This window comes from Gymnogyps californianus, chromosome 8 (genome assembly GCF_018139145.2).
Source record: "Gymnogyps californianus isolate 813 chromosome 8, ASM1813914v2, whole genome shotgun sequence".
In the NCBI taxonomy this organism is placed as follows: domain Eukaryota; kingdom Metazoa; phylum Chordata; class Aves; order Accipitriformes; family Cathartidae; genus Gymnogyps; species Gymnogyps californianus.
The window spans coordinates 3021842-3041021 of record NC_059478.1 but is presented as its reverse complement, the minus strand read 5'-3'; the positions used below and the strand labels follow the sequence as shown (position 1 = coordinate 3041021).

Sequence of the window (19180 nt, the reverse complement as noted above, 5' to 3'; positions counted from 1 at the left end):
CAAAATGTTTTAGTAAGAAAACTGTTCTGTCTGCTTGTAGGTGACTCTGACAGGATTTCTGCTTGCTGATGGTACTGGGTCGTATTCTGTGCAGAGTGGGTAGCTTCGTTAACTTCACTGCTGTAATTCTAGTCCTTTGTTAACTGATGGAAAACTTAGAATTATGGAAAAAAGAAAAATTCAATGGAATTGCCTGGCTTAAGGTGCTCCAAAACAGAGAAAGGTCAAAAATGGAGTTGTAACACTTACTAATGGGATGTAGTTTTCCTTATAGGAAGAGCATATTGGTTTAGCAAGGTGGAATAAGTAGGTGTGCAATCAATTATGTGGGACCTATTACAAAATACAGCAGAATGAAGTGTTTGTTCATTGCTCTGTTTGAATTACCCTTAGATGGCTACAACAGAGTTATAATTGTTAAATTTCTAGCAAGGCTGAAGTAAAAAAAGCCATGAAAAAAAACTCAACCCCATATGTTTGGAAAACTTAATTTTAAATTCTACAGGGTTTTTCCATCAAGATGCTCATTCAAGCATGTCAAAGGCAGCAAGAGAAGTGCCCCCCTTCCTCATTCATCTCTTCCTGGGATTTAGATTTTTCCTCCCTAATGTCTGTAGACCAGCTGGGAGCTTTAACACAGTGACCAAATTACTTGTGGCAGTTTTTTATAGTAAAGCTAAAGAAGTTTACTGCTGCCACAGCAGAATATTGAGTTTCAAATAACTTATGTGTAGAATGATTATATCAAATAGTGGGGAATTACATTTTGGCTGGTGCTGGTATTGCTGACAGCTTTAAAACATGTCTGAGATATAACCCTCTTGGACAGTTTAGACAGGCTTAGTTGAGAGTCTGAGTTGTGTTTTCTTTCGTTTCTGATGAAAGATGCTTAGACTAACATAAATATGTAGGAAACGCTAAGCTGCAGCTGAGTTCAGATTTCTGCAGTAGCATCTGCCTCTTTTTGTTTGGAAAAAGTAATCTACTGCCAGCCTTTCAAATGGCTATATGCAGAAGCTGAATGGTATCGGGATGGTTGTATGCGCTATTATTCGTGATCATTTTAGTTTGCTTGGACAAAATGATTTCTATCAGATTTCTGGAGGTACTCTGGTGTGTGATTGTGTCATGTACAACCCGTCGTGCTTGATAGGGTCTAGAATAGTATTCAAAAGAACAGTTTATATTTGGCAGCAGAAGAGTAAAGGGTGGCTATATGTAAGAAGCAAAAGGTTTATAGGGTTGTCATTATTAACATTCTGAAGAAGGAAATTTGAAGTCTTGTTAATAGATTGAGATGGTTCATGCTTTGTGTAGTTGCAAGTAATTCAGAATGTCAAATTAAATTCATACTGAAGTCCTTTATTATTGTTGGGACAGTTCCATATAGATCTCTGAATTTTGGATCATAAGAGAATAAACGCTACTTTCATCCCCATTTTCTTTCTGGAGTGGGAGTTAAGGCAGAGAACAAATGTTGGTAGCTCTAAAAATAACCCAGCATCTGCTTTACGTGCTTAAGTGGATTGTAGTAAACCCTTGTTTTGAAAGCTTTCAGTTTGATGCGGCTGCTTCTGAAAGAGAATATTAATCTGATTTTTGTGCCAGCAGCTGTACAAATACAGACTGAAATCTTGAATGAGGGTTGACTTTTCCCCCCAGTTGTGTGTTCTCTGTTAAGAAGAACATACTATACCAGGTCATTAATTGTCCCACACTAATACTGAGCACAGCTAGATGAAGATCTCGTTTAAAACTTGTGCCTGTTTGTGGAGTGGCAGTATACTGCTCCGAGTAGTCTGAAAGGTCATTGAATGCAGTTTTATAAATTTCAAGGAGTATAAGCTCTCAAGCCTTCTAGGATTGTGTTGGTGCTGACTGAGTGCAATGACTAACTTTTAAAGTACACGCTGATCTTTTGACCTTGTTAAATGGTGGCTACATAGTGTGCATTGCTCAGGTCCTGCCAACAGATTGCTCTTATGTGGAAACATAAATGAATTTGTAAGGGCATTCACTACTTTTTCAGATGCTTCATATAATTTATCAGAAGCCTGGAGGAGCATATTGCAGCTGTGTGATGGCCAGGAGTGTGAAACATTGATGATCCTATAAACTTTTCAATGAGATATTTCTCACTGATGAGGCAAATTCCATAAGCATGTAAACTTTTTTTTCCAGTTTGTTACAGTCTTGTAGGCAAAATATGAGTTTGCTATATGCATCTTTATCAGGTTGAATTAATATGGTGTGTTTTGGTAGCTTGATGTTTTGTTCTTGATGCTTTCATACACATAAGTGGTATTGATTTGGGGGGGGATTTTGAGGAACTTATGCTTGTGGTTTTGTTTTGTTTTTTTTAATTGAAACAATGTGCATGCTGAAGAGGTTGACTTGTGGTGGTTTTTTTGTTTCCTTCCCCCTCCAAGAATTCAAATACACAATTAAAACTCAGATCCCTGAAATTTGGGTGATGCTGAATGTGATTTTATGGTAGTCTTGGTTTTGCATGTTTTCTGGTGTGAGTAAGTAAGAGTAGACAATGAAGCACTTCTTTTAATGATTGCAAGTGTCTTTTGCCTCTACAACACAGCTGTATAGTATGTAGAAACTCTTACAGCTTTTGCTTGTGTTTATGTTGGTGATTAGTAGAGATGTTTGAGTTTAGTAATCTCAGCATATGATGAATTCCAGCAGTAGATGAACAAGAAGTGAGGCAACACTGAACCTTTGTCTTACTGGGAGCCATCTAAGGTAATCAAGTGCCAGCTGCTGTGCGTTGGGCTCATTGATGAACAGCATGCAGGTCAGCATACTATTTGGATGTATTTCTTTATCTGAATGTACAGGTAAAATAAAATCATACATGCTGTAGTTACTGTTCTGTCCATAGCATGGTGGGTTTCCTTTACCTGCTTATTTGCTGAACACTTAAAAATGTTTAAATGCCTGTGTGGTATCACCATCACAACTGAAAGGCATTTTTAGCATCTGCTTACACATAGCACTGTTAAATAATTCAGAGTGATCTGTGCTAGCAGCTAAGTGCTAGAAGCACCTAAGCTGCACGTGCAAGAAATAAGCATACATATTATGTGTTCCACCTGCCCACAGGAGAAATAAAGTGTATGTTTGACTTCGGGCATTGAAGAAATGTCATTGCTGTAATAACAGTCTGCTAAGTGATCTTTTGTCAAGTCAACACGTGACAAGAGTACCGTCCTACTGTATGAACAGAGTCAGCTACATTAGATGTGCAGCGAGGGAGAGCGGGACCTCTTAGCCTGACAAGATACAAGTGTGTTGTCTACTGTAGGGAACTGATGTGGACACTTAACAGCCAACTAATAGCTTGAAATGCAGGTTGAAAAAAAATTGCCCAGGAGACAATGTATGTGACTTGGCTCAACCAAAGCAATGGTAATGCTCAGGTACATCCCAGACAAGGAGCAGAAACCAGAACTGAATTAACACAGTAGGACTTTCAGCATGAATGTACTTATATCTGGAATAATTCCAGGAAAGAGACTGTCTAGATGGACAAAAGGTAAGTTACATCCTTGGCATAACCCAGTGCTTTGTTCCCTGAATTTCCTCTGCTCTTTTCTCTGAAAAGAGGCAATACAGAAATAAACATCTTAGTTTTTGAGATCTCTGTATAACTGATTGTGTGAATATCACTTAGATACATGGATACGCACTGTAATAACGGGCAAGGAGAAATTTGTTAGACTGTACTGAGTTCTTTAACATGGAGAAAATGAGAAGGAATAGAATAGAAGTATTACTGCTTTACTTGCTATTTCAAATTTAGAAAGTTAATTAAATGCAAGGTGTCTGTCCTGAAGAATGAAAAGCAGTTTAGTGCCTTCTGTGCTTCTTTCTAGGCTGTTATTTGGAACTGTCTGAGAAGGTGAGTTGATATTTTTTCCAAGCCGCGTATTTTAAAGTTACTGTCTCAAATCTGTTATCACTGTGACACTTCCACTCCTGTTAGAGCAGGAAGTAGAACAATTGAACTCTCAGCAATGTGCTTTGATGCAAAAGTCAGTATTCTTTCAAAGAAAGAGAGATGAATCAGTACGTATCCTAGGTGCTAATTATCATTCACAGCAGGCTCAATGATAGTCATTAAGCTGTTTTTTGGAAACTAGCCTCTTGCACAGGAAATGCAGGTTAGCAGAAGGGTCAGGAATTGCCTGAGCAGCCTCTCTGGAGGCTCAAGACAGCCTTTCTGTCACTCAAGAAAATTAATGAGTATCCCCAAGTTCATTTGTCTTCTCTACATAGCCACCGTTTGTAAGAGGTTCTTTTCTATGTTTGGTGAAAGGGAACTGATGGGGGAAAAAATTGTTTGCATTATTAGACCAATCACTCTTATGGCCTGATTTCATGAGTTGGCCTGAATTTACTGTTTGGGAGGTTTCTTTTGATAATATTCCCCGGGTGAGATCCTTTACAGATCAATACAAAAGCAGGACAAACAAAGCGCTCTCATCCAGCTAGAAATATCTTTACGTTTTCTGTGTCTTTTAGATAATTTGTCACAAATTCAACTAAATAAGTGGTGATTAAGCTTTTGTAGTTTTTTATGGTCTTCAGATTATGCATCGTGGGAGGAGTTCTTGCTCCAAAGAACTTAAGTCCTAACTTGATGAAAGATTTAGGGTATTAAACAGGAAATCAGTGTCATGCATCTTAATTTCTGTCACTTGATTTCTTGCTTATTATTTTCTTGCTGCTTTCTCACAGAAAATGTAGGCCTTTAGAAGGATTTCTAAGAGGGGTTTTGGAGGAGTGGAACCATAACATGTTTAGAAATGAATACTTCTAGGTGTCTTCTGGCCTACACAAACCTTTGGTTCAAGGCAATATACCATGTGGATCTCTTGGAAACTAGCTTCTTGCAGGATATTTGATCTCTGTTACTGCAACAGTTAATAAAAAGCACAAGGAAGTCATTAATTAAACTGTTAAGTATTGTACTTGTAGCTATAGGAAAGGTTTTGGATTGGCGACCCTTCCAAGAGGGCTGTGTGCAGTCCTTGGTAATACACAGGAGCATAAAAAAGTTCAATTTACATTTCAATAAAGTGAACTGTCTCTCTATCACGTGAAGATCGGGACACATCCCCTGAGAAGAACCCACTAGGTTCCAGAGATCGAAGTTCCCTATTTCACTTTCTGTAATGTACTGGTTTTCCAAGATGATGTTTCTTTATCTGCAGCATGTCAGCGCTGCTCTGCTGGAGCAGGAAGCCTGACTTTTTCATTTTCATTTATAAAGGTGTTCACCAAGTGTTTTTTCCTGAGTCTGCCAACTTCTAGGGCTGAGTACAAACCCGGGACAGGGACATGAGGAGGAAGGAACCCGTTTCCTCTCCTTCTGCAGGTCTTTCTCCTGCAGGGAGGTCATTGTAAAGGCCAGGCATGTGGTATGTATGGTGTCAGACACTTTCTTTATGGCCTCTTGTTCACAGCTGGTGAATACTTATCATGCGCTTAATTTTTTCTGATGGTGTCTGCATATGGTCAGTGAATGCCAAGTTACAAGGAAGTGCAGGGAGGTTATGAAGAGCAACTTTGGTGAGAAGACTCTTTGACTGTAGTGCATATCTGCGTGTCTTTTGGGAGGCAGTTCTTTTGGCTACGGAGAGAAAATGGGTGATCCTTCCCCTGTTGTCTTTCACAGCACACTTTTTAGTGCTGGGGTGGATGCTGCATAGTATATCACAGCAGATCAACTTGTTCTGTCCTGCGGTAGCAAAGTGTGCTGTTGCCATTGGTGAAATTGCAGCTTGTGCGTACTCCCTGGCTGAACAACAAGAAGATCCCAATAATGCTCCCCCTCCACCCTACAGAAGTTAAATTTGTGCTTGGAAGCTTTGTGGAGAGTCTCACAAAAGCAACCTTGAATGCTACTGCTGTGTATCTTTTACCTGAGCTAACGCATAAGCAGTTAGGGAAACAGATGTTTCCATGGTTTGTTGTGCAGCATCGCTTTTGCAGAGTGCCAGGGCAAGGGATGATGCAGGACAGCACGCCCTGCGCTTCCACATGGTCGAGGGTGGATTGGGAAGGAGATCAGTGGGAACTTGGCAGCGAAGTGAGACAGCTGGCAAGTGAATGAAGCAAGATAATAATGTCCAAAGATACTATTCCTTTTTAATTAGGTTCACTTGGTTGATGCCGAAAGTACAGATGAATGTGACTGGCTGATTAATGCTGAAGGCTACTTTTTGTTTATCCCTATTGAATGTTTTGATCTTTATTTACGCTGTAAGAAATCTGTTCTCAGCTTGCTATTCAAACAGGAGCCTTTGTCAGTTTTTCTGTTTATGTGCAATTTTTCTTCTACACTTCTTTCATTTGGCTTGTGAACAAAAGTATAAAATTGAATTGAATGTTAATTCCAAGGCCTATTGCTAAACTTAATAGAAATCAGATGAACAGAGAGGATTCCTTTTGCGAGTGTAGTGACAGGTTATGTGTATTTGTGTTGTTACTTCATAACATAGGATATAATGTGAATTCTGTGCCTGATCTGACATCAAAGTGGAAATCTACGCTCTGGGAGGAATTCTTCATAACCCCAGTCTTCTGTCTTGCTTACTGACATATGTTAATAGCTATCATAATAGTAAGTTGGATATTTTTTCCCCCCTGCACCTTCCCAGTATGCACTCTTGACACTAACATAATGTAGTTTTTTAGACAGTTTGAGATCAAAGCCATTCACTTCCATTTATGTTTCCATGTGGAAAAACTAAGGCATGTCCATAAAACTCACAGTAACACAAGAATTTGTAGACATCGCTGTGGTCACGCAGGATTTCGGTCTGAAGAGAATTAATTTTTCACATAAACACTACTGTGTTGCTGTATTGCTAAAAGCAGGGCTTTGTGATAAGCATCTGCTCTTGCAGTATCTTGGTATTTAGAAGCCCAGGTAGGTCCATTCGGACCCTTGTAACTGGCGCTAACAAGAATGGGTTGTAACTATAGAGAACTGCTAGCGAACAGACTGGACACAGGGATGGGGCTCCATCTATTCTCTGCCAGTATCTGTGTGTACATAGGAGGGTCTGGATGTTTACTGTAAGGTCTTGAGGAAGAGAAATTTTACAAAAACCAAACCCTTGTAAAAATTTGCAACAAATGTGTGTAAACTGCTGTAGTGGTTGCATTCTTACATGGTGTTTTTTTAATCTAGATACATTTAAATAGTTGTTCTTATTTAGCCTTGTTACTGCATTACTTGTCAGGTGAATAGGTTGAATCATTCAGTTTTCCAAAAATGCTTTTAGTGTAAAAGGCAAGAAATCTTGAGGGTGCTGCACAAAAATACGGTACTTTACAAGTAATGGTTCAGTCAAGTATCATCTGCAGGGTGGCTTTTGGGGAGAAGTTTCTCTTAAAAAAGAAAAAAAAGCATGCAGGAAGTAGTGAAAAAACATTGGCAATGTCTTTTTTACTAATAAAAGGTGATAAGAGGGTGTTTTATGTTGTATGAAATAAAAATTTGGTATTTGCTGTCCCTTTTTCATGCTAAGTTTAACTGCTTCAAATGATTTTAATGACTATTAGGACCAAGGATGGTTACAAGTGTGAATGCTTCAGATTGTGAAATCTTCACACCAGCCCTCTTTCTCTTAAGAAGCTTTGCACATGACCTATGTTGTTTAAAAGGTTTTCTTCTACAGCCTTGAATGGGATTGGCACTGTAAGGAGCTTGTGCTTCTCCTGCCCACGTACAAATCTTGTCCCCTATGATACAAAGAACAAAGCAAAAGAAATCAAATTGACCTGTCATACAAGAAAACCTGCCTGGTTGCTGGCCTTTGAGCAAGAAAACAAGATGGTTAATTAGTGGCAAATGTGGCCTCGCTGATTCTAGCTGGTAGCTTGAGTATTACAGCTGTGTATACTGACTTTTTTCAATTAATTTCATTGCTTATGTTAAATAAAAATATTTCTTCCATCTTCTTCTGCTCACCTGATAAAATCATTGTGTGAAAATAACTGCATGGGCAACGGTGTGTTGCCAAAGCACGATCTGTAACTGCCATCTGAGACAAACGATTTCCTAATATCAACATGAGGAGACCTTCCTGAAGACCAGAGCATGCAGAATATCTCCCAGTGTCTCTTGGCAGGATTTAAAACAAAATAAAAATAGCTGAGAAAGCTGTGCACATCATGAATCACTTGAGGACAGTTCTGTAACATGCATCCATTTCTTGCCTCTCCCTGCCCCCTTGTATCTGGATTTAATCCTAGTACTTCTGGAACTATGGCTCTGCCTTCCTCTGGTGCCTTTCTTCTGGCAGCTCAAAGGTTTCAGAGCCGTTATGAAACACGGGAGGGACTTTTCAGGACCCTGCGGCTTTTCATTAAATCTACTCTACAAGTGAAAAACTAATGACCTTGGGTAAGGTTAATTGACATAGATTTAGGAAAGGAAATAAGGCATTACATACATTTATGTTTACAATTTTGCAACTGTGTGCAAATTAGTTGCTGTTTATTATTTAATTTATTCCTTCTCTTTGCAAAACCACACAGCTATACTGTCATACACTTTTACTTAGAGATCTCAGAATCCTTTACAAGCTCACATGTCTAGTTAATGACTGAAAACAGAGTCATCAAGTCCTGGCAATAATAGTTCTGTTCCCCAGAGCACCAGGTGCCATACTGCATCAAAGAGCCTTCCTCAAAACAGCAGTTACATTTCTCTTTGAAAGAGGGGTTTTATGTGCTTAATAGGGACATGCAGATAAGTTTGCATGAAACACTAACAGATGTGAATTATTCATGAAACTCAAACACAAAACATAGTGCAAATATTTTAAATAAAAGTATACTAAAAAGGTTAAATGACTTGGTATACTGGTGTTACAACTAATTATATTTCAAAACTAATATTTTCCTTTGGAGTCTTGCTCTCCTATTCAATAAGATGTTTTACAGGACAAGTCATTCTATAGTAACTGTGATTGTGGCAGACAATAAAATGTCCCATATCTATGGGACAGTTATATACTCCCCTGCCTTGCAGCTATAATGTGTTGTAATTAGTCCATAGTCAAGTGAAGTTGGACCTGCAGAGACACAGACACCTTGTTAAAGTCAGCAGAATGTGACTCTATAGATATTATCAATTGACTTGCCAACCTGTATTTCCCAAACCTATGCTACTCTTGATAAACTATTCCATGTAAAAGGTGAAGAGATCTCCTGCTGTTCTTATCTGTGCTCTTAATTTCATGTTTGACCATTTGAAAACTATTTAATTTCTCATTATCTCATTTTCTATCAGTCACTAATCCCCTCTCATCAAGTGTGCTGAGATCGTGGGGAGGAAGATTGTTTTAATACCATTTGCTTAAAATTCTGCTGACTAAAACCCACGGTGTTTCTGCCCTGCAAGGACGCAGAACCTGCCTCGATTCTATCCTAGAAGCAGCACAATCTTCTGCAAGGAGATTCTTCTTCGAGGCCAGAAACACTGTGGTTTTTAATTAGCAGCTTTTTAAGCAAATGGTATTACAACACAGAACTTAAACAATAATCTTCCTCCCCGCAATGATAATGAAAAGGGCATGGTATTAATTCTTCCAGAAAGGCATTTGTAGCAGCACTCTGAATTGTTTCTGTATGCATTGACAGACTGAACTAGAAAGATTTATGCTGTTCACTTGAAAGTTGCATAGCATCACACCTTCGTCTTGTCCTTGATGGATTATGCCACACATAAATAGGTTGTGTGTGTACTGGCTCTTACACACATTTTTCCTTAGCAGCCATGAAAATATGTCAGACATCACCTGAGCCTATAGGATGGTGTAATTCCCACTGAAGCTAATAAAAAAGCTATGTAGAGCAGCCCTAGATTCAAGGTCTCTCTGTGTTAAATGTATTTAGCCTCTTTTACTCTCCCAAAAGGGAGGGTTAGGCTTAGGCTTTTCATTCTATGGTTGCTAGTAAAAAGATCAGCTGCAGAGGAATACATGTTAATACAGTGTGTGATTAGCAAAAGGCAAAGCTCCTAAGATGAAGATTGATACTACTGATCTAATAGTAGCCAGTTTCATGCCATAACTAAGATGAAATAACAGCAGTTAGTACTACAGGTTGCTACTTTTTCATCCATTAAATGGTGTGGATCTTTTTCTTGCCACTACAACTAAGACAAAATCATATGTGCCATAGAAGAAAATGTCAGTTGCCACAGTGAATTGTTTTGGTGATCTTTTTCACTGAGGAAATCTGTCTAAGGATATAAGTGAATGAATTCTATGAAGTTCACCTAATCATTTTTCTGGTGAAAATGCAGCTGAAATCCATAACATCCATTGGCATTGTTAACACTGCAGATTCAATTGTCTTCAACAGGATTTTGCTGTTCATTTCTTTCTCTGTGTGTGTGCACATATATTGTGACTTTTATTTTTATCACTCAGGTTATATTCTTATCATTGGCCTGCCTGAAGATTTGTGGTCATTGGCTTTAGTTCTCAGGAGTCTGCACAAATTTGTCTTATATTTGTCAAAATTGGCTCTGTTGCTGTTTTGCTGAGTTTTAAGCATGCATTAAAAATTCTAAGTTAATTATTATGTAATTGTTACATTCAAGTTGAATCCATGTGAAACCACTAATGTTCTCATAGTTTCTATTGAGAATGATGACTTTGCACAGCTTATGCCTATGTCAGCCTGGTTTTGTCACCTTGATGGATCGTGTTGGTGAACTTTGCTTGGTTCTGGCAGCTTTTTGGCAGAATTGGTACCCACATTTGGGAGCTCCAAGTTCTGCATCTCAGAACAAAGCAAACTGTGTATGTACGTGAATTAATTTGGTCTCTGTATCCTGAATCCTGACTTACTAACTTTTATAAAGGTATGCATGGTTTATGCTGGGGAATTGGTAGACTGTGCTAGAGGAAGCAAGGAAATGAGCGGGCTCTGACCTCTATTAGGATTGTTTTCTCACTATAGAGCTGCTTTGAAAATGGGAATAAAGTGATTATTATAATCTGTGTTTTCTAAATGGATATTTTTAATTGCTGTTTTTAATTTCTTTTACTAGAACCACCTAGGGTTGTCATTTCACCTAAGAATCAGACTTTTACAGCAGGCTCTGAAGTGTCTATCAGGTGTTCTTCAACAGGTTATCCAAAGCCGACAGTAGTATGGACACACAACGATATGTTTATTATTGGTTCAAGCAGGTAGGGGTTATAGCTTTCTCTATTTATTTTTATTTTTTTCCTATGTGAGAAAGAAGTTTTAAAGAATGCCAAAATATTTTGACTATTTCTTCCACAGGAGTCTGAGTTTTGGAAATAGTACCTCAACCTTCACTTTTATAACTCTTTAATTTCAATTTCTTCATCTCTGAAATAGAAATACTTTCATTCCCTTTTTCAGAAGGCTTTTTACAAGATTAATTTGAACACTTTTCACAAAGTGCATTGATATTCCCTAGTAGATATATTAATACTAATATTGTTGCTTATAATGAGAAAAAAAACCCAGCAATACCTGTTTATAACCATCTGGTCATGCTGCTGCTGTTGCTGCTTGGAGTGTGGATGTAACCGTTACTCTCTTTTCTTTAACTAATCATTTTGGTTGCTCCCCTGTGTGTTCCCAGGTATAGATTGACCCCAGAAGGCACCTTAATCATAAGAAAGGCAACTCCAAAAGATGCAGGAATTTATGGTTGCTTGGCAAGTAACTCAGCTGGGACAGAGAAACAAACATCCACCCTTACATACATCGGTAAGTAAAAGAAAAAATGTAGTGAAATTAGAAAAAGCAAACTAACACATCATCAGGGAGGAACTGTTAAAATTAGTAGAACCATGTAGAACATACTGGTAGAAATTTCAAAAAACTCAGAAAAGATGTTGAACAGCTCACAAATGTCTCTTGTTTCCTGTTCAAATCTGAGTAGTATTGTTAGGTGATATTTGAGGCTTAACGTTTCTTCTTATGCTGTTTTTAAGGGGAAAAAAAACCCTAAAACTGGGTATTAAAGTGGGGTAGGCTTTCAAACCTGAGTAGGTCTTTGGAGAAGGAATTATGTTTCTGTAAATTCCTGTAGTGTGCTTAGCACTCTGGAGTCCTAGTCCAAATTGTGTACTCTAAACACTACATAAATATATTAATATCAGACTACTAAAATTCTTGATGACCGACATCTGGCTGGAGTGAGAGAGAGAATGAATCTTTTTACTTTCTACGTGATCAAACTCTTCCAATTCTTTCCTAAAATTCCTGTATGTTCTACATATGGTCCCAGTGGTCTGGACATTCCAGACTCTACTTTTTCCTGTTTCCCAGTGTTTGTCTGTCACCTTACATGATTTTTAAGGCTTTCTGACTTTTAATGCAAACATTCTTCCACATAACAAGAGAAAATGAGAGTATTTCATGGTTTATGTCTTAAAAATGGTATATGCTTTGGATGAGGAACTTATTTTTTCTATATTGTTTCTTTTTAGAGGGCCCAACATTGACCATAGTTCAAAGTGAAATTCTGATTGCTCTTGGAGACACAACTGTTATGGAGTGTAAAACAACTGGAATCCCACCCCCCCAAGTTAAATGGTTTAAAGGTGCACTTCTTACTTTGTGTTTGGTCTATTTACTTTAGCAATAATATTTAGAACAATGATCTTGAAGTGACTTTGTTTTCTCAAAAGCTTTATGTAGTATCCAACTAGTGACTGACCTGTGAAATTCTCTAAATCTAGAAGATATGGCACTTGACCTCTAGGGCATAAATTCTTGCTCCTGTTTAAATACAGGAGTGAATAAATATACTGTAGCATAATAAACGAAAAAAAAAAAGCGGAGCCTCTTGCCTACTTAAATAAGGTTTATTCTTTTGACAGAAAATGTTTAGCTATATGCTACAAAAATCGCAGAATATTTTTCTATTTTTCCCATTGGATCTTTGCTTGAATTCTTTTGCAGCGCCTAGGGAATTTTTATTTGTTCCTTCTTCCAAATCTCAGAGGTTTCTACTACAATTTCTTAAATAGCGGAGCAGGATATTGGGTATCACAACTGCAGGAGTTTTCATAGAGTTAAGTGGGAGTCAGAGAATCCTATGTCTCAAGACTGAACATTTATTCTCAGAAAAAGCAGTTGATACCTGTGTGTGGTTGTATAAACCACCTGCCTGCTGATTTTCTGGAAAACTAGTAATCTTGTTTGGTAGACGCTGCCAACAGATAGGTTATCCAGTCCAATCCTTCATCTCTGACAGTGGCTGGAGGGAAGCACAAACCCTGTTCTGGTCTGTTTGCAAATAGCTTTCCCTCGAAGGAAGCTACTTCTGAACACTGCAGTTAATACTTGGCTTGCATTTTAAAGGAGGAGTCAACAGGCTTTGATACTCATCCCAAAGGGTACCTGCGGGCCAATTCTGAAAGTTACACATCAGTATTGTGGCTTCTGCTGAGCTTGAGAGGTAGCAGAGCTGTATTCTAGGTTTTACAGTATTCCCAACTTGGTACAGAGCTGGCAGACAAGTCGCTGCCACACGTAGTCTCTAACTTGGGAAGGAGAAATACAGCCTGGCACACTGTCCTAATGCTGATCTCTGCCCAAAGCTACTTGGGTTTGCGTTCCCCTTGTGAAACAAAAATAAGGGATTGTATCTAATGTAGTAATGAATTTTTCCACTCAGTTGAGTGGAAGTCGGAGTACTCATCTGCTAAATGAATACAGGCACGTTGTGAACTAATCTCAAACTTGGACACTGTTGTGTTGGAATGATTTTGGTAAGTACCCTGTTACATTTCAGTTACCTTTTTTTCTGTCTGGACTTAGGTGACTTAGAGTTGAGGGCATCAGCATTTCTCATTATTGATACTCATCGGGGTCTTTTGAAGATCCAGGAAACACAAGATCTGGATGCTGGTGACTATACCTGTGTGGCTACCAATGATGCAGGCAGAGCTTCTGGAAAGATAACTCTAGACGTTGGCTGTAAGTAGCTTGCAATCTAGTCAGTAAATACTCTAACTTCAGTGTTTCTGTATCTTGTCAATGGTGCCTTGTGTATTTGAACCTTTCTCACAAATACATGTAAGTCTGTGTGTGTGCTGGGAACACCTTTTTGGTGGTGTTCACTAAGCTGTTTCCTTGCCATATTTGGACTCCAACTTTCCTTCACTCTTACTTCTTTTGCAAAGCATAAAAGTTATGAGGAGGAAGAGAGAGGCAGAGAAGGAGAAAAGCTGTTCGAACCTCAACCTAACGTAGTTCTCAAGTAGAGAATAGATTATACTAACTTAAGTTACTATGTGTAACTTCGCCCTTCCTCTCCTCTTACTAATTCTTCTTTCTAACTGCTTGTGGCCTGACACATCGTGTCTTGTTAAATGCATGTTCCTGTCAGGCACATACACTTTCTGAAGCAATGAGCAACGCTGTTTGAAGGAGATGAGGAACTTAATAATGTTAACACTTGAGCATGCAGGTTTGTCTGATGGGGGTGGCTGTATTTTCATTTTATGTGAGGTGTTTAGCCTATTTCTGAGCTCCCCATTGTAAGTACAGAGCATGCAAGGCTGCTTTTGTAAAGTGTTGCTAGAGTTGGGAATCTGTTGTTAGAAGAACAATTGTGCATAATAGGACATAAATTTAGGTCGTCAATAGTACAAGCAGAATGCTAATGTCATGTTGCAGCCCCAATTCACTTTCTGTGTATTTCCCCTCGTCCCCCGTCCCCCCCAGCTCCCCCAGTTTTCACGCAGGAACCCAGTGATGAATCTGCGGATATTGGCTCAAACATCACGCTGCCATGCTACGTTCAGGGTTACCCAGAACCAAAGGTTAAATGGAGGCGGCTAAATGGTGCTTCCCTTTTCTCAAGACCATTCGCAGTTAGTTCTATCACTCAACTCAGAACAGGAGCTCTATCTATTAATAGTAAGTAGACTGAACTTCTTAAAAAAAAGTTTCCAGAAGGAAATATGATATATGCAATGCATTTAAGTTACTATACTACTTTATAAAATTGTGAACTTTGTAAAAAGACTGGATTTTTATCAGAGATTGTGTTTCTGAGACTGACTTCATTGCTTTTGACATGCATTTCATTTTCCTGTGAGTTTCTGAATTCAGTTGTGTTTGGTCATTGGCTTCACTCTTCTTCATAGAAATTATTACACCGTTGTTTAAACATATGTGGGTTATGGTCTCTGATACCGAGGAGCCAAGGATTTTCATTTTTTGGTGGTTGTTTTTTTTTTTTTTTTTTGAGAGAGAATAGTTTCTAAACTCGCTGTTTTAGACAAGTCCTAATTTGGGTAATAACTAAAAATTCTGCAAGTGGCTTTGTGATTTCAGTTACTTGGAGCATTTCAATCACCCTTATGCTAAGTGATGTTATTCTGTTTTCTTAATTAGCTTTCTTATTCCTTTCTAGACATAATCAGGTTGAGTGAAGTAATTCCTCTCTACTGTACATACAGTGCAGTAACTCATGTCTCACGTACTATTTTGTGGGTGTCTGTTCACATGCAGACAGACATTGCTGTACATAGTAAGCAATATTCCATAGTCAATGCACTATATGATAGCATATGTACATGTAGATATATAGTGTACTACCGTATATTATTTATACACGTTAGTATATACTATATTAAAGTATATGCAATAGATAAAGTGATGAAAAGTATCATATATATGTATATAGTGCTTTTTTTACTCAAGTGCTCATATAGTCATTGCTTCTGTACTTCGTGACAGGTGGAAAGGAATGATCTGGCCAAAACCGAATATTTGAAACTGAAAGATAAAAGGATAGGGTATCCATGTATTGCAAACTTCTCAATATCATTTCAGATGCTGCAGTCGGATCTCTTTTTTTCTCCCCTCTAGATTTGTGGGTCAGTGATGAAGGAACTTACATCTGTGAAGCTGAGAACCAGTTTGGAAGGATTCAGTCACAGCCAGCCACGATCACAGTAACTGGACTGGGTAAGACTGGTTAATGTCAGTGATGACAGTGAAAGGAAAGACTGGCGGCATTTCAGTACCATCGTACGCTGGAGGAGGCGATAGTTGGTGGTGTTTGTACAACAAATAGGATGTCTGGGGGTTATGTACATACGTGGTGACATATCTATATGCTACATTTACATATATGTAGTCATCCACACAAACTGAATCAGAATACATTTGCGTGGCATATTGTAATTGATTTCAGTGAATTTTGCATGTTAGAATGTTGTCTTTTGACTGGCTACGTTAATTTGAATTAGTTCCATCTACACGTTATAACACGGACCTTAGAAAAGTGATTTATCCTGTCTTCTGTTTCTTATTCCTAAGTAAATTTATTAGGGAATGAAAAATCACCATAATAATGAATGCTAATGATGGGGTTTCTGCCATTTAGTTCATCTCAAAAAAAAACAAAACCAAAAAACCAAGCAGCAGTGAACTTGCTTAGGTCAGTGTGTTGATATAACTGGGAAGGAATCTTAGTGATCCAAGACGACAGTAAATGTCTAGCTTTGACAATAGCTGTGCTATTAAGGAGTTGTTTATTATCTCAGTTGGACAATTGGCAATAAAAGGAAAGATAATGCTATGGAATGTATACATTTGCGGAAGGATGAGAATGGAGTCCATCTGCCATCGAAGAAACCATTTGTTAACTTAAAACATGTAGTGGGAATCTGTAATGCTAGTAGTATTTGATAGACATGTTTTTACCTATTTAAAAGTGTTATTTAATCCCCATTACTTAAAGTTAATTTAACAAGCATGTGTCCAGGAGTGCTTTCTGTTGGCTTTTTACAGAGCATGCAGAATTTTCTACTGGGTTGTTGACCTCTGTTGTAAGCCTTTAAAATTTTATGCCCAAAGGAAATACCACTTATTTTTTGTCCTCTCCAAACCTGCTACTTTTGTTCTTTGGTATTGTGCCTAAGTAAGGAAAAATAATATATCAACTTGGTATCAGGGGAACATGAATTTTCAGGGAAATACTGGATTGGATCCAATTTCAGCTGGACAACCTCTTCCATTTGCTGCCATTCCTTAGTCTTAGGATAATTGTACATGTATTCCTCCAGCTTCCTTTCTCTCCTATGCTACCCTACCCCTTCATTTGTTTCTTTCTTTTTTTCCTGTCTGCATCGTTAACATTTCAGATACCGGAATCCCATCTGGTATTTTTTGTCGTAAAATTAAGTATGGTGGAACTCTCATGCTGTTTGTTGATGGCAACATTTTTTTCTTACCCCTTTTTTTCCTTTCTATTTAAATCATGTAGTTTTCATTGTAGGAAATGTTTCTTGCTCTATATTTCTACAGTACCTTGCGCAAGGGGACCTTTGTCTGCTGCTGCTGCAAGTAGCACTAGTGACAGGACTAATAATAAAAGTTCAAATTTAATACTTTACATGAATATATAAAAATTCCTAATAATTTCTTGTAATTCTTTCTTTTGTTCAAGTTACACCTCTGATTGGAGTAAGTCCAGCCACAGCCAATGTAATTGAGGGGCAGCAGCTCACTTTGCCGTGTGTACTGCTTGCTGGAAACCCCGTTCCAGACCGGAGGTGGATTAAAAACAGTATGGTGGTAAGAATGTTTCGTTTCCTGTAAGATTTATTGGCAGAGAAAATCTACAACTGACATTTCAAGCCACGATAACAACGTGGTTTAATTTACAAAAGTTGATGTAAAAATATACTGATAGATGTTATGCTTACAAATAAAGATGCTTCACGAGATTGGTCTGGCTCACTGGAAACAAGGATCCAATGTCATCGAGGTGAATTACAGCAGGCAACCACCACTCAACAGGAGCTTCTGCCTCCTCAGGAGAAGCCAGTTGGCTGTATCTGTAAGGCAGTAGCTGCTTCTGAGTTTCTGCAGGCGCTGTCAGAGTACAGCCGTTCCCCTGAGAAATGATAGTTTATTACTGTTCAAAATATGAAAGTGGAAGTGTGGCATCCTGATGGTTATACCTCACTGATCACTGCCCACACTAGGAAATTTCTAACTCTGAAGCATAGATGAGGGAATAGGAGATGGTAGTGGGGGATGTGAAGGTCTAGAAAAGAACTTGGAACCAAAGTATTTGTGAATTGTCCTTTTATCTTCTATTTTACTTACTTTCAAAGCAGTTTTATGCATTCTCGTTAGCTCTTGAATTTCAGCCTTGGGCTCTGAATATAGGAATGGTAGTGGAATATACCTACCAGAATGACAAAAGTGCTGGAGTTTAAACCCTGGTAACTGAAAAGCATTTCTTTTTCCCTGTTTTTTAAAAAGAAAGATACCAGAAGATTTCTTTAGATTTAGGGTTTTTTTAACATCGTGACTTATACTGTTGCTGATGGGATGAGATAAATGTCAGTATCCCTGTACCATGTACTCCTTTCCTGGTGGTGCACTGCTCAGAGCATGAAAGAGAGTGTTTTCTTTCCCCTTTGAGAGCATGCCATTGCCAATTTATAACCCCTGCAGACAGAAAGGTGGTGTAGACGCTGTGCCTAGGTTAGTTGTCTGCGGGAAGTTTTATTTCTTTAGTAGTAGTCAAATTACTGACTTTAACATCCCTGTGAAGCTCTGCTTTTTATCTTGCTTGCTAATTTCTCCCTAAAGCCCTTTCTCCACAGCTGTAATTAAAAAATGATAGGAAAATTTTTTATTTATTGTCACCAAGCAGAACCCTGGCACTACCTGACCCTTTGCTTGCTAGAGTTTTCTGCTCAGTTTTTGTATCCCTGGGAATCATTGGCGTTTTTTTCAGACTGTGTAAGTGCAAGCAGCACAGGCTGTAACTTCTGTGAGAAATACTGGCAGGATCCTCCTTGTTGAGTTGCTAATTCCTCTGTATAGTAGTGCTAGATTCCTGTAATGGTAAGCTCGCGGCAAAAGCTACACGCTAAGGAAAGTGTGGGAGTAAGTTATATTTAGAGAAGAGTGCAGCTTTTTCTGAGCACGGCATGATTGGAACAATTTTGCATTCTAACAACCTTTCTGTAAGGCAAGTCTATGTTGCTGAGCTCATGGATTTTTTTGATGTTGCTATAGGGTATATAACTTTTAAAAAACCTACTCTTTGGTGAAAGTTATAACTTTTCTTATCTTTCACGATGGTGTGCTTCAGAGCTGATCTCTTCTACTTGAT

At 38.4% G+C, this 19180-nt stretch overlaps 1 protein-coding gene across 1 annotated transcript in view; it reads left to right on the top strand.

Moving 5' to 3' along the window:
- HMCN1 (hemicentin 1) overlaps nucleotides 1–19180 on the top strand; it is a 201240-nt gene that overhangs the window by 71314 nt on the left and 110746 nt on the right. Inside the window, 7 exon segments of the mRNA XM_050900953.1 lie at nucleotides 11093–11234; nucleotides 11660–11787; nucleotides 12513–12626; nucleotides 13849–14007; nucleotides 14758–14952; nucleotides 15910–16008; nucleotides 17495–17622. Coding sequence (XP_050756910.1) covers nucleotides 11093–11234; nucleotides 11660–11787; nucleotides 12513–12626; nucleotides 13849–14007; nucleotides 14758–14952; nucleotides 15910–16008; nucleotides 17495–17622 — 965 coding nt within the window.